Source organism: Rhagoletis pomonella, unplaced genomic scaffold (genome assembly GCF_013731165.1).
Source record: "Rhagoletis pomonella isolate Grant_MI unplaced genomic scaffold, Rhpom_1.0 Rhpom_scaffold_00006, whole genome shotgun sequence".
In the NCBI taxonomy this organism is placed as follows: domain Eukaryota; kingdom Metazoa; phylum Arthropoda; class Insecta; order Diptera; family Tephritidae; genus Rhagoletis; species Rhagoletis pomonella.
The window spans coordinates 41,847,563-41,863,976 of record NW_023458560.1 but is presented as its reverse complement, the minus strand read 5'-3'; the positions used below and the strand labels follow the sequence as shown (position 1 = coordinate 41,863,976).

The window sequence follows — 16,414 nt, the reverse complement described above, 5'->3', positions numbered from 1 at the left end:
TAAAAAGTCTATAGAGTTTTATTGTTTACACAGATAATTGTTATAAATATTTACACAAGTGCTTACGTCTTAGGTTCTTTCCTAGATTTTTAACAACAAGAAAAAAAATGAATTCTTCCCCGCTCAAAACATCATCTACTGCCCTCTTTTGCATATACATACTTAGCTACTAGTTCAACCACCTTTTCCCATTCATAAATTATTTGGTGACATCTGCTCCACCATTCCCACTGCACTTTCGGCGCCATATTTCAAAAAGCGACACATCAGTATCTGTTCGCAAGCCTTATCGTCCAACATGTGCAGATCGTAGTTATGGCGCCAACTTGTCTGCACCTATGCCGGTTTATCTTTCGCGCGGCCCAAAGCGAATGGCGTTGAGTTCGAGGTTTTGAGGAAATATGTGCCGCTAAGGCTGAAATTTTATTTTAATCACTAATTAAATATTTATTAAATGATAATTCTCCAACCTTTTATCCACATAATAACCCATCATGGCATCATTGGAGTCCAGATTGCAAATATTCAGTATGAAATGAAGCCAATTCGCACAGCGACTACTCCAGAATTCATGCTTTGGATTGATGGATTCTGCATAGAAACGTGGCGCGCGTTCATGGTTACAGCTACTGGGTTCTGTATAAAATTAAAAAAAAAAAACACTTTCGAGTTGAAGTATATAGTTAAAGGTAAAATTTTATAGCTTTGCGAAAAAAAAATTCTTTAGTCTTCCTGATGAGAAAAAAATTGGAAACCTGGGTTTGATTTGATTTGTGGCCAAACGTTTTGATAAGGCTTGTACAAACTACAGCATAAAAATATAAACCTGTTTTTTTTTTTTTATTTTGGAATCAAAACATATTTAGAGGTCACTCAAAGCGCTCAAAGTTTTACATTTATTTTATATAGTGAAAAAAAAACTTTTGCAAAGAAATGGTATAGAATTTTTGTTAACCAATATTCTTCAATCGGAAACCCCTGTTTTTCTTCAAGACACTTCCAATAATAATACCAAATTGTTTATTTAACCACATTTTTAATATTCACTATTTTTTAGGTTCCCCAAAAACTCAAAAAATGCAATAGAGGCACTCATAAAAACCGTTAGTATTAAAAAATGGTAAAATAAAAAAATTTGGTATTACTATTGAAAGTCTTATGAAAAGAAACAGAATTTTCCGATCTAAAAATATAAATTTTCAAGAACTCTATACCATTTCCACAAAAAATTGTTTTTTTTTCCATACTTAAAAATATTTGAGCGCTTTGAGAATATATTTTGATTTCAAAACAAAAAAACAGGGACATATTTTTCGGTATAGAAAAATGCTAGGAGTGAGAGAAATAAAACGTGGTCATCAGTATTGAAGTTATAGAAAGTTATAAAGTCATCGAAAATTATAAAATCATCGAAGTTTATAGTTATGGAAATTTATCAGATATACCGGAATGTATCGAGTTACTCAAATTGATCAAGGTTTATTGAGATATCGAAACTTGTCGAGACACAGAAACTTAGTTGTAGAAATTTATCGATAGTTATCGAGGTATAAAAATTTATCGGATTATCGAAATTTTTTAAGTTAATGAAATTTAGCGAATCATCGAAATTTATAGTTATTTTTCAACTAATCAAGTTATCGATAGTTATTGATTTATCGAAAGTGTTTGGTAATTATCGAAATCTATTGGTTTTTAAAAGCGAAGGTTTTGGAATTTTCATACCGAGTTATCGAAATTTCCAGGATTATATTAGCTTATTGAGTTATCAATATTTATCGATTTATCAAATTTTATCGATCGACCAGAGTGTATCAAGTTGTTGAAATTTGTCGAAATTTATGAAGCAACCAAAATTAATCAAGTTATCGATTTTTATGGAAAAGGAATATGAAGGCGAATATGAATACGAGGACGAAAACAAATGCGAAGGCCAATACGAAGACGAATACAGCTACGAATGCGAAAACGAATACCAACCAAATTCGAATGCAAGGACGAATATATAGATGCATACGGAGACGCATGTGAAGAGTTTTACGAATAGTTATACTAGGATATACAGTCATTTGAAAAATAATGGGGACACGCCATTTTGACCAGTTTTAACTATTTCTTTTGTTTGTTAAATGTTTATTTTTTTTATAGCAATTATCTAACAAAAAAAATATACTTATGTCTGTACATACATACATAGTACATAAGTCTAAATTTCAAACTTCATAGAAAAATGCAACAAAATTTTACAAAAACAACAAACTTCAAAGGCCTAAGAATTCCTGTTGATTTATGATAAGTTTTTTTGCTGACTATGATACGCTTTTTCTTCCATACAAAGTATGTTCGACAATTATTTTTTTATGAAAGAAAATAATAACTTCATCGACAAAAAAATGATAAAAAATAAACGCGAAATCTTAGCCACGTGAAACTTGCACTTTACTCAGCTGGAGTTTAATGGGCTATAAAACTGCGTACTTAGAACTTTTCTAAAAATTCTGAATAAAAAATGTGTTGCTGTTATAAAATTTTTTTGAATTTTTCTAATTTTACTACGAAGATTGAAATTTAGATTTATATGGTTTTTGTTAGATAATGAGCTACATTTTTTTATAAAAAAAAATAATAATAAACATTAAACGAAAAAAAGAAAAATAGGCAAAACTGGTCAAACTGTCGTGTGCCTATTAGTTTTCACACGAATGTATGTGAACAAGAGAAGAGCACAAACACGCCCTACCTCCGGGATGTATTCTGAAATTTAAAGTCTTCGCCACTGGCTGTTGTGTTGTGATGAGCTGCGGGCGCAGGTCTACTCTACTGTTCGCAGTGCTTACTCTCTTTATATTTATCTATCTTGACTCTTTAGCTTTTCATTGAGTGACATAAGCACTCAGAAAACACACATCATTTTTTTCAGATGTTCCTCATACACACATACACACACTTGCAATGCTTACCTGCTTCTGCTTGGCAACCGGGCTGCACATAACCGAAATTCGGGTAAAAGTCCACATGTCCCATTGGGTGCATCATGCCACGTGCCATTACATCTGTGTGTATGACATCGACAAAATCTGCATCATCTTTACTCAATTTGCGATCATTGCCGGCGGTGATAAACAAAGGTTTCGCAGGATCCAGTCCTTAAAGGGAACAAATCGTCGCCATAGACATTTTTTTGTTTTTTTTTTACGCCACCACAAACAACTCACCAGTTATGCGCGTCAGCTTCTTTTGCACATAGTTCGCGGTTTGACCAGCCACTTGTCCACCCAAGCTAAACCCAATGACATGTATGTCCTCATTCTCCACAATGCCCTGCGCCACAAGGTTATTAATCAATTGCGCCAGACAGCGGCTAACCAGTGGCAGATTCTCCACAGCTTGGATGTAGCAAGGGTCGCGCGCCAAGGGCCCATAATCGGGTGAGATGACATAGACATCTTCGTGCTGCAGCAGCACTGGGCGTATGTAGGTGTTGGGCGCAAAGTCGCGATCTCCTGTATAGCCATGTATTAGTATTTTAACTGGCCGACGTGTGGGGAAATCCGTTTGCTTCAAGTTGAGTGGATCAAGCAGCAAGGGTTCATTAGCTGTTGCACTAAAAAGATTTGCCGGTTTAATTTGAGTGATTTGGTTTAATATTTTTTTTGTTTTTTTTTGCGTTACTCTGCACTCACTTTGTGTACAACCAAAAGGTGACATTCTTGTTCGGACACTCACTATTCACCACAAAACAATTTGGGTCGAAAATACCTTCTATTGCATTAGCGCTTAGGAGGCTAAGATTAACTGGAAATATACATATTTAATTAAATAAATTTTAATTACTGTTTTGATTTCTCACTACGAATATGTACGTATAGTTATATGTATGCATTACTTTTGCTCAACAAAACCGTTAAAAGCGTGTTCGCAAATCTCATTTTCGTTCGGAAGCGTGCACCGGCATGCAAAGTGACAATTTACGGAATGGCAAGCAAAATTTGTTGGCATACTTGTTTATATCAGGTTCATATCTCTCAGTGGGGCAATGAAAAAATTTGTTATCTCATAACTCCGAAAAAAAAAAAAATTGTAATCATTTGTTTTCTTGTTTATGTAGTAGAAAAACGCTAATTCGCTTTTTACGAGCATTGCAAAACACTTTTCTGTTTTTACATATGTACATATGTAGGCGCTCTTTGCTTGAATTTTTCGGCAGTGCTGTTAAGCCAACCACCACCCACATGGCAATCGTACCCCCAATGGAGAAATTTAAGTAGCTCACTGTCAATTACATTTCGATACGGCTGCTAACACTTTTAAATGCGGGCCTAAATAGTTATTTATTGATTAAGGCTAGTGTTCCAATTAAAGTTTTCAAGGCTTCTATTGCGCGACAATTAAATTAGCCTAAGTCGAGATAGGCCATTTTATCTTTAAAGCAATATTTTATTGGGTTCTTAAAAAATATTTTAACGACTAACTAACCATAGGTGTAGTTCAAGATGCTCTTTTAACAAAAAACTCGATAAAAATATATGTAAATATGTTCAAGTGAAACTTATTGTTTTTTTAATTCAAAGTTAAAGCTTCCAAAGTTACTTAAACTACATATGTGGGGTAGGTCATAGCGCAAATTGAAATCTGTATGTTTTCAAGAAGAAGAGACAGTCTAAAAATTAAAATTTCGATCCATTCAGCACACTGCGAGTGAATCAATAAGTCTCTTCTTTTGCTCCCGAAAGTGCCCAATTTGTGTTTCTATGGTTGGTTCTCGGGCTGTTGAGAACCACTTTGAGGGAGAATTTTTGCTTCTGACTAGCCTGAAGTCGCCTTGACAATTTTTTGCCGGGCGAGTTTGTGAAAAATTTCAAACTGTCAGAAGTAGAGGAAAAAGGCGACGTTTCGAAAGCATACATGATTTTTATTAATAAATTAAAATCTCATTTGTATTCCAGCAGCTACACTGCCGGAACAAAGTATTGGCTCAGCAAATTTTTCACAATATATGCAACAATTTTTATTCTAATATTTTTCCGCCAATTTTGTATAAAAATATGGCTCATTTAACAACAAAACATAACATAACATAAAAATATAATTCCTAAACTTTGTGCAAAACTTTGAGTACGCAGTTTTGCAGGCCATTAAATTCTAGTAAAAAAATGTAAGTTCGGAGTTAGTCAAAAATCGCGTTGATTTTTGAGAATTTTTTTGTTGAAGGGTTTTGCATTTTTTCCATATAAAGCATTTTCGAAAAAAATTTTTTTATGGAAGAGACTGCGTGAAAAAAAATTGCCAAAAATCAACGGTAATTCCTAGCTACTTAAAACTTGCACTTTATTATAAAAAACTTAATTGGGCATTTAAACGGTTAGGAAAAATTAATCAATTTTTCTTTATCTAAGCAAGATGGCAACAGTGATCGGACTTCTACCACATTGTGGTAGATCTGCTACTCTTTTGAGCATCTACCACACAAGGTCTGAAATCTACCACATAATCGCCTTTTTTGAGAAGTTGTATTTTTGCTCGACATAATTTTCTTAATTTTAACAGCAAAAATTGTCCAACACTAACGACAGGCAGAATGGGAGGATAAAATGAACTGTAAAATAGTAAATTTTTTCAATATTAAATTTTTCGACAGGAAACGTGGTTTTATTGTGTTAAATTGCAAAATATATGATTTATAAAAAGACTTAATAGCGAAAATGTTAAAAACCGGCGATTTTTGTGAAAGTATCAGCAAATTTCAGTGCATCTAAAGCGTTGTTTACTTTTACTTGTGAATTGTCAAAATCGGCAAATCCCAAGTAGCGGCTTATGGAACGAGCCACATTTCTTCGCTACATCGTGATGTGATAAAAAGAAAAGCTAGCAGCATTCCGCAAGTTTCCAGAAATCTTTCAAAATATGTTCGAAATTTTCAACGAAAAAAATTGCCAAAACTCAACGCAATTTTTAGCAACTTCAATCTTGCACTTTATTATACTAAAAATAATTTTGTTATAGATTCTAATTAAAATTTTTGCAATTTAGGTGAAACCTTGCAGATTTATTTTTTATTTTTTGTACAAAGTTTGATCCAAAACCTGAGATCTACCACATTTTTTCAAGATTCGACCACACAATTTTTTTTTTAGTCCGATCACTGGACGGCAACGCTAGACACAGCTGCAAATTAGAAAATGAGAGCAAGAGTCTTAACATCGCTTGAACGAAGACATTTGAATTTACATATGTATAAAAAACAGAATAAATCGATTTTTATTACAACGCTTTTATCAACTTGCAATGTTGTGTGTCCAGAAACTTTCAATGTTGTGTGTCCGACACCATAAAGCTTTGCTTTGAAAAGTTCCTATAAAAAAGCATAGTGCATAGGGCGACATCTGTAGTGAATACGGCGAGGTAGATGACATCTAGATGTCGCCCTATGTACTACGTTTGCTACAGCGGAAATAGACGACACGCCATTTCTTTAAATAAAATTAATTGGTGCTCGTTTGTATGTACATACATATGTAAATGCATGTGTGTGCACCTTTCTATTAATATCGTTGAATTATTTTAATATCTATTGCAAAATTTTATTCAGACAGGACTAAAAAGTAGAAAATAAATAATATAAAAAAAAAACTTTTTAATATACAACGCTTTTATAAATGAACTAAAAAGTAGAAAATAATATTTCTCAGTCCCATAGAATTTGTTTTGATAACTTTTGATTTTGAAATTTTAGCAAAAGTCATTATAAACAATGTATGAAATTGAAAATGAAAAGCGTGGGGCGCATGTAATACACTTGAATTGATAAGAAAAGTAATATATGTATGTGGGTATATGAATAACGACCGCTTAAAATCGATTTCAAAGTTCTACTTTCGCTGTAGAAATTTTAGGTCTACGTTATGTAGTTTGACTATTGTCAATTAAATCGAATGCTTTGTATTGCATGCGCTGCACGTTTTTCATTTTCAATTTCATAGATTGTTTATAATGACTTTTGCTAAAATTTCAAAATCAAAAGTTATCAACACAAATTCTATGGGACTGAGAAATATTATTTTCTACTTTTTAGTCCATTTATAAAAGCGTTGTATATTAAAAAGTTTTTTTTTATATTATTTATTATTAATTTGAATCGGCATCCTTACAATACAATTTTTCATGCATACAAAATCCATTAAATACTCCAATAAGATTTTGGTGCTTTTTTCGAGAAAAAACGCGATTTTTCTTGGGTTTGCATTGCTGCGCGGATGAATCGCATATTAGTGGAACGTGCCAGGTTTATGGCAGCTTACATTGTTAATAGATCGATTTGCTCATCATTAGAAAACCAAATACCAGAAGAAATATGATCTGGAAAAAAGAGTCGACATCTCACATTTGAGGATTTTTTCATTCCCAGTGATGGTAGATATTCCGAAACTACCGCGAACAAAATGACATTTGTTGGTTATGACGGTAATACAAAAGGTTACCGTTGCATCGAATCGAACACCAAAAACTATAACAAACATGGAAGTAGACATCACCAAAACGTGTACTGATTCGAATAAAGTGAGGGATGTGGAAAGTGTGGATCAAAGTTATCCGAAACAACATACTGGGAGTAAGCAGCACTCAGCTTGCGGGTAGAGATGATTCAGTTTCAGTGAGAGCCGACTCATTTGAACAGCATTCAAACGACAAAAATTGCAACAGCTTGTCAGAAGTAGTAGGCATTGGTTAATGAAACAACTTGTACTGGCAGCGAATATGAAGAGTGTGTTCCACTTTATTAGCCGATAAACGAGATCCCAGTGCAAGAAACAAGAAAGTCTTCGCGTAAGCCAAAACCCAAAGCGTTTGGTGAGTTCGTCTTATACATATCATGCAATAATATTGTCCCTGACCTGGGTACAGCAATAGAAGTATTGAATAGTAAAGATAGTAAAAACTGGCGACAAGCCATGGTAGAAGAAATTTGTTCTCACAGGGAGAATAGCACTTGGATACTAGTTGATTTACCCAAGGGTCGAAAAGCCATTAAGTACAAATGGGTATTCAAAACCAAGCGCGATAACTATGGGAATATATTGCGTTACAAAGGTTGTGCCAAAAAATCTGGTCAAGATCATCAAGAGACATATTCACGAGTTGTGCGTTATACAACAATACGATTTTTAATTGCATTAGCCGCCAGAAAGGGAATGGGAATCGACTATATGGACGCGGTCTCAGTATTTCATTTCATTTATTTATTTCGTTAAATACATTAGCGCATTAAGATTTAATCTTTTATTGCGCAATACAAAGAGCAAATAAGTACATATATGCAAATATTAGAATAAAAGTATAGAGTAACAAAAATATATGTAATAACAAATATAGAAATATAAATATATAAATATGCAAATGAACAAAAAAAAGGCAGTGACTAGAGTACAAACAGAAATTGTATAAAACGTAGAAAACTAAAGAGAAAATCAAAGATGAGTTTTTTGAAATTGCTTTCACAGCGAGTTTTTTTAAAGACAATGGAAGGGAGTTCCAGAGTCTGAATCCATTAACAAAAAAAAAAGTCTTGAAGTGCTTAAATAATTAAACTTTGGCAATATAAAACAAGTAAGAAAGTCTAAGTTCGGGCGGAGCCGAACATTAAATACCCGGCGCAATTATTAAATATATGTTTTGAACCTTTCCGAAAGCTACCGCTACACGATAAGCCGGGGTGTATAAATTTTAAGTAAATTAGCGTCCTTAAATTTCGAAATATTGCAGTTTCAAGCATTTCTGAAATATACCGTTATATGAAAAGCGGTCGTAATTTTAGTCCGATTTCAATAATTTTCAACGTTTTGCTTTTATGTGGCAAGCACAATAACCATACCGAGTTTGGTTCAAATTGCTAGAACGGTTAGCGAGATACATATATGCGATCATAAGTGGGCGGTGCCACGCCCATTTTCCAAAATGGTATCATAAGCGTATTTCTTGGTAAAAAATTGTTGCCACCATCAATTTTGAATAAATTAGCTTTAATATTTACTGATTTATCGAGGATTTCGTATTTTTCTAAATTACCGTTATATGGGATGTGGGCGTGAGTATTGTCCGATTTTAAAAATTTTCGGCCATTTGGTATGTTGTAGCAGGACCAAAAACTGTGCCAAGTTTGGAAGAAATTGGTGCAGCGGTTACCAAGATATACACATGAAACTATAAGTAGGCGTGGCTACGCCCATTTGCCAAAATTTTTTAATATTCTTATTTTTCGTCTAAGACTCATTGTAAATATCAATTTTGAGTGAATTATCTTCAGTAGTTACTAAAATATCGCACTTTTCGTATTTCTGAAAATTACCGTTATATAGGGAGGTAGGCGTGGTTATTGTCCGATTTCGCCCATTTTCAATACCATCCGTCCTATGCCCAAAAGAAGTCCACGTACCAAGTTTCGTTAAGATATCTCAATTTTTACTCGAGTTATCGTGTGCACAGACGGACGGACGGACGGACGGACGGACGGACGGACAGACAGTCACCGCTTAATCGATTTCTCTTTTCATTCTGATCATTTATGAATACATTTGTCTATATCTATCTCGATTCGTTTTGCCTGTTACAAACAACCGTTATGTGAACAAAGTTATAATACCCTTGTGCACAAGTGCGCTCGGGTATAATGAAAGGCGCGTGTGCATTTGGAAAACTTAAGCTTATCATATAGATATTCCGGTTTTTTATAAACAAGCAATTTAAACATAAATATACAAATATATAAATGGTTAAATTTCTTCAAGCCATATACATACCAGAGGCATGGTTAAATGCAACATCGAGTTTGTGGAGGGAATTAGAGTTTAATTTGCTGTACACTATTTCGAAATACGTTAATTGAGGAACAATAAAACTAGAGACCAGCTTTTTTTCGTGTCTAAGGATACGAAAAGTGAGGATACTCTGAGGCAGCGCAAGGTGTAATAAATTTTTACAACTTCATTGATGTGGCCCTCACAAGTCAGCTTGGAATTTGTAGTAAAACCTAGGTTTCTCACTTTGTCAACCAATTGAAGCTTTGCACTTCCAATATAAAGGTGAGCGATGTCAGAAAGTAGGATTTTATCTTTGAATATTGGTAATAAGTACATACGATTTTTGAGCATATAGGCAGAGTAGGTTTTCAGCAGACCATTCAAGAATCGAGCAGAAGTCCTCATTAAGCTTACGAGTTATATCCTGAACCTTGCTGATATGGTTAGAGATATATAATTGAACATCGTCAGCGTGAGCGTGTAGACGAACATGTGAGCAAGAGTTGAAAATATCATTTATAAAAATACTGAAGAGGGGGGACCTAGAACAGAGTCCTGTGGTACTCCGCAACATCTTCCCACCAACCTTGAAAGCGTGTTGCCGACTTTAACTTTCTGCATTCTGTTACTTAAATAACTATTTAGAAGTTTTACTGCATTTACAGCAAATCCAAAATAGTCAGTTAATTTGCCACACAGAAGGCTGTGGTTGGCAATGCCAAACGCCTTGAAGAAATCAAGGAGGCATAAAAGTGTTAGGGATTGACAAAGACTGAGTAGGTTATTATTCTCAATGAACTCGGATATTTGTTGCGCCATACTTAAGCATGTCGAATACTTTCGACAATCCGGTCAGTATGCTTATGGGTCTAAAATCAGCAGGAACGGAGCACCAGGTTTTTTAGCTAGAGGGGTAATTATTGCTACTTTCCATCCGGAGGGGAAAGTGGAAGTAGTGAAGCAGTGGTTTACCAGATGGGTGAGACAGCTTATAATATTTGGTAAAATTAATTTTATAAATTTAATTGGGATGCCGTCGGTGCCAATTGCGTTGCATTTTATGCGGTAAATGCACTTCGCTACTTCAGTTTCAGCTACCCATACGAACTGAAATGTCCTTGAGGGCGATGATCTGGAACAGGTTTTCATGTGTTGTGAGCTACCATGTACTACTGAAGAATTGGATAAAGCAAAATATGTGTTAAGGAGATTAGGTTCGAGAAAACAAGAAGCTTCAGAGCATGGCCGTACGCCTAACCTTTTCAAATTAGACCATAACTGTTTAGGGGGCAAATCAGTGTTGAGTTTGTCACAGTAGTATTTCTTTTTAACGAGGTGAACAGAAGCGGAAGCATTATTCCGAGCTCGCTTATAAGCACTCCAATTGTCAATATTTGGCCTTCTTTTCGAAACATTGTATGCGATGTTGCAGTTTTTAAAGGAGGCCACTTTAGCTTCGCGGGTGTAAGCTTAGGAAGTGGCACGTGCTTATTTAAAAAATAGAGTAAGCTTTGAGTTAAGAAGTTTAATTTGTCATCAACCGTGACTAATTGCCAACAATAGTCCCAGGAAAATTGGTTCAAGTCCGAAAATATTTAGCGTTTTCGTATGGCTGACTGTAAGCCAATTTCTACTCCGAGTGATCAGAATGTTAAGCTCTCGAAAGGTTAGGGTTCAAGCAAGGAATCATCATGGAGCGTACTTAATCGTTTTCCGTACCAATGAGCCGTTGGATGCTTGTTATACTTGGCGCAGAGCACTCGACCAGATATTGCTTTCGCACTCAATGATGCAAGTCGATTCAATACTAACTACAATGCGGTTCACTGGCCAGCGGTCAAATGTATATTTCGCTACCTAAATGGGACCTCAAATTTTAAACTACGCCACATCAAACATGTCGATGAAGGTATTACAGGTTTTTGTGACGCGGACTACGCATAGGACGTTGATAAACGAAGATCATTCAATGGTTACATCTTCAAGTTGTCAGATGCAGCAATCAGCTGGAACAGCAATCGTCAGCCAACGGAGGACTTATCAACTACTGAAGCTGAGTATTTGACATTGTCATCTGCAGTGAGGGAAGCATTGTGGCTGAAGCAGTTTATTATTGAAGTCGATCCCAGTTCATGCAAGGCTATTCCAATTAGTTGTGGCAATAGAAGCGCAATTGACCTAGCTGAGTCCGACGGGTTTAGAAATCGCACCAAACATATCGACATCACCACATTAGGGATATGATTCAAAAAGCTGTGGTCACCATAAACTACATTTCCTCTGAGCAAATGGCGGCTGGTAATTTAACCAAAGCTGTCTCTAAGGACAAACACTCCTCCTGTGTCAAACTTAGCGGATTATGCTGAACTCCAAAAAAATTTTTAATGAAATGTGCACAGTAAATTCTACATTGTGAATCTAAACAATAATGATACTTTGTATACATATGAATGAATTATTTACATAAAAATATTTTACTTAAGTGAATTAGTACTTAAAATGAATTGGTAATTCATCAAGTGAGGGTGTTGGTAATAGATTAAGCAATACTGTCACATCTCTAATACACATCATGTTACACATCTCTAGTCTGGCTTTACATCTTCAAAAGACTCACACGTGTTTTTCTTTACTCATCACATCAAAGAACCACGTCCTATTTAAAGGAAATTTACTTAAACATGAAAATTTTGATAAATTAGTAACTACTTAAGCAAACTCACTCAAAATAGATTATTGCAATAACTATTTAGCAGAAAACTAGGTTATTATAAATTTTTGGATAACATCAAATCGAATCTGTGACGCAACGACAAGCAAACGTTTTATCTAGCATAGCATTTAGCTCTTACCACAAGCATCACACCGCTCGTAATTTCACATAATTTTAGTTTTTAAAACCCGTTGCGATTACGAATTACGAATTACGAATTATAAAGGGATAAGATACATATGACACTTCAGTCGCAGTTCAAAATAGATCGATCGTTTGGCATACATAAATAAATTCGTGGGATTTATCTCCACATAATGCAAATATTTTTTTTTCTTCATGAAAATATTCTCTACGTATCAAACTAATGTTATACCTACCGGTATTAATTGCGTTGAATCTGTTTCATCTATAAGCAGTTATATTATCGGATATGATTTTTGTTTTGTGCCTCTTTTGCAGGTGGTAAGCGATATGTACATTAACTACATATGTATGTATGTACATATTTTTTATGGGTCCCCCAAAAAGTATTAAAAAATTGTAAAGGAAACAATTGGCTATTATTATTGCAAGTCCTCTGAAGAGAAATAGAGTTTTCTAATAGAAAAATATTGATTTTCAGGGATTCAAGATTTTTCCCATATAAAATACATGGAAAACTTTGAGCACTTTGATTTCGAAATAAAAAACAAAAACACGGATGAATTTTGTCGGTATGGAACAATGCTGGGAGTGGAGCATTAAAATTCGGCACATACATATAATTAATTTTAAAGAAGGCTATGCACTTACCTTGCTGAATGTATCTTGAATATTATTTCCGATGCATATCTATACATTTATAAGCGTTTATGTACACACCTATGTACATATTTACATATCTACATATGTATTTATGAACTGAAGGAAGATGAAAAGCAGCAAAACATCCGGCGATGTCATTTCCGTCACAGAATTTCAGTGGAAAACATTCACCCACTTAACACAACTATTTTTCACTCTTCACCACATTTTTTTCATTTACCCAATTAATTTATGAATTAAATTATTGAACTGAAGCACCTTCCATTTCCCGTCCCTTTCCATAGAAAGGAAGATGAAAATACGTAAAACATCCGGCGGTGTCATTTCCTTCACAGAATTTCAGTGGAAAACTTGCATCCACTTAACACAACTATTTTTCACTCTTCACCACATTTTGTTCATTTACCCAATAAATTTATGAATTAAATTATTGAATTGAAGCACCTTCCATTTCCTGTTCCTCCCCATAGAGAGGAAGTGATAAATACTAAACAAAAACTTATACGCGAATATGTATTTTTAAATTGAATTTCACTTTATCGAACACTTTTTATCTTTCTCCATGCAAAATTTCATTTAATTATTTGATTTTATTCACTAAAACACGATTTTTCACAAGAAAGATAAAATATGTACTTAGTCGGAGAAACCACGCCGCCAAAAAAAAATGACAGTTATGCTTGTAAACATACACGGAACCAGAAGTTCAGAAATCGTAGAAAAACTTGCGGGTAGATGACGCGGTGAAATTTACGTCCCTACTACCGTTTAAATTGTCAGACTAGAAATTTCTCATTTTAATTTTCGCGGCGACATCTGCGGGTGAAATCGCCCGTTGCTTGACCACTTGACATTTATGCTTGCGTGTTTTCCCGCTCGGTATCAGCTGTTAGCGGCAACAGCTGTAGAAAAGCTGTAGTTTATTTATAAATTTTCTTATCAAATCATATTCCGGCCTCCGTATACTGATAAGGAAAGTGAACATCGAATTTCTTCATTTGAACCATTAGAGTCATGTCAGCTAAACTACAGCATATCCAGAACCTACGGCACATCTTTCAACGTTCTGCGGAGTCCGTACGACCAGCACAACTGCTCAGCGAAACCAACCAGTATATTCTTAGACCACAGCCGAGTGAAGATGGTCGCCGGCTGAGCATACAAATACAAGGTAAAACTTTGGATATCACCCGTAAACACTGTCATGTAGTTGGTTTCGGCAAAGCTGTGCTCGGCATGGCAGTGCAACTGGAAAAGTCGCTCGGGAACCGCCTGGTGAGTGGTGTTCTAAGCATACCAGTGGGCACAAGGCAGCGATTCCGTGATGTACCCGAGATGCAGTTGCCAACAAACTCGATAATTGAAATTTTCGAAGGCGCACCAAACAATCAACCCGACGAGCAGGCACTCCAGGCAGCACAGCGCATCAAAGCACTCGCCGCGAATATGACCGAAAATGATATACTCTTTGTGCTGATATCTGGCGGTGGTTCTGCACTATTGCCGCTACCGCGTACGTCCCTCAAACTGTCGGAAAAGATGCAGCTGGTACGTCGTTTGGCAAATTGTGGCGCAAGTATTGATGAAATGAATGTGTTGCGCATTGCTTTGTCCGACATAAAGGGTGGTCGGCTGGCAGCCGCCGCACGTAACGCTTTTGCTGTCGTCTCGTTTGTCATCAGCGATGTTGTGGGCGATCCAGTCGACATAATAGCCAGTGGTCCGACTTGTTGCGCTCTAGCGAAACGTCTGTCGGCGAAAGAGGTACTAGAGAAATATGAATTATTCGCCGATTTACCTGAGCATATCCGTGTGCTAGTGGAGCAGCCGGAAGTGAAAGCAGAAATGGAACCAGCACGCAATAATTATATTTATATGGTAGGTGACAATCGCGTTGCTACAGCGCAGGCTGTGCAGGAAGCACTACAGTGTGGCTACAATCCTTTCATTGCCAGCACAACAGTGGAGGGTGAAGTGCAAGAACTTGTCAGCCAATACAAAGATTTTTTGCAAGACCTTTGCAGTTTTCGCAAGGGTGCGCTCGATGAGCATGAATTGAAAAAAAGATTCCCCTTCGATGCGCGAATCTTTCAGCATTTCCTAAAGACACTTCTCATGTGTGAGCGCACGAAGAAGCCACTGCTACTGATATTGGCAGGTGAACCCACAGTCAAGGTAAGCATCTAGCGCTCTTCGCTTAGCTGGCTCGCGTTAGTAAAAATCTTACGTTTTCCTTCTGCAGGTTACTGGTACCGGTTTGGGCGGCCGCAATCAGGAATTGGCTTTGCGTTTGGCGCTCGCTTTATACGAAAATGCGGATTTCGAAAATGTCATCTTTCTTAGCGCCGGCACGGACGGTATTGATGGTCCGACACCAGCAGCAGGTGCAATTGGTTGCGATTTGGTGATAAGCGACTTTCTGAAGAACACCTCTATGAGTTTAAACAATGTGCAGGCTTACCTGCAAAATAGCGATTCGTATAATTTTTATAAGAATTTGAACGGTGGCGAATATCATGTGCTGACTGGCCATACAGGCACTAATGTAATGGATCTGCAGTTCCTTTTGATTGCATAGTATTAGTACAAATATGGACGAAATTTTAGAGAACGAATATAAAGTGTTAAATATTAGTATGTTTACCGGAGGGAGTTTGGATTGCGCTTTTAAGTAAGTACATACATATATTCCAATTAGAAGCTGTAATTCTTAGTAAGGAAGTGTTTCTTCTAGCAACTTTGAAGGAAAATCCATTAATTTATGTATAAAGAAAAGCATAGTTCCTGCTGCATTTAATATTGTTGTTGCATACATATGTAAATAAATACTTATGTACTTTCTATTTAATGTACATATCTTCTGAATATACTTAGCGCAAATAGTAGATATTTTATTTTTGAAGTGAAGATATTAAGTAAATAGAATTTCGTCCAAGTCTGCAAGCCTTTAATGATCTTGCTTATAGCTTTTGGTTTCGACAACAGTCGGGTCTATGTAACCGGAACGACCCAGATTAACATCTGACCAAGGATTGTCACTCCATCAACATTCCATAAAAACTCTTTGGGAAATTTGTATGTGGTTACAACAACGACATTC

At 35.8% G+C, this 16,414-nt stretch overlaps 2 protein-coding genes across 3 annotated transcripts in view; one reads left to right on the top strand and one right to left on the bottom strand.

Annotated features, from left to right (window-relative positions):
- Positions 1 to 74: 74 nt before the first annotated feature.
- On the bottom strand, positions 75 to 3,929 carry LOC118740762 (pancreatic triacylglycerol lipase). Its single transcript, XM_036472421.1, is given in 6 exon segments — positions 75 to 415; positions 471 to 636; positions 2,961 to 3,146; positions 3,216 to 3,604; positions 3,684 to 3,795; positions 3,887 to 3,929. Coding segments are annotated over 6 exon segments (1,119 nt in total). The 3' UTR covers positions 75 to 192.
- A 10,317-nt stretch (positions 3,930 to 14,246) lies between these two features.
- LOC118740760 (glycerate kinase-like) overlaps positions 14,247 to 16,414 on the top strand; it is a 43,883-nt gene continuing 41,715 nt past the window's right edge. The window contains exons 1-3 of one of the 2 annotated variants that reach the window (XM_036472420.1): positions 14,247 to 15,489; positions 15,557 to 15,985; positions 16,049 to 16,121. In XM_036472420.1, the coding sequence (XP_036328313.1) occupies positions 14,329 to 15,489; positions 15,557 to 15,892 (1,497 nt within the window). In that variant the 5' untranslated portion in view covers positions 14,247 to 14,328 and the 3' untranslated portion in view covers positions 15,893 to 15,985; positions 16,049 to 16,121. Of the gene's footprint in view, positions 15,490 to 15,556; positions 15,986 to 16,048; positions 16,122 to 16,414 lie in introns of those variants that run through there. The other variant, XM_036472419.1, reaches the window with a different exon arrangement.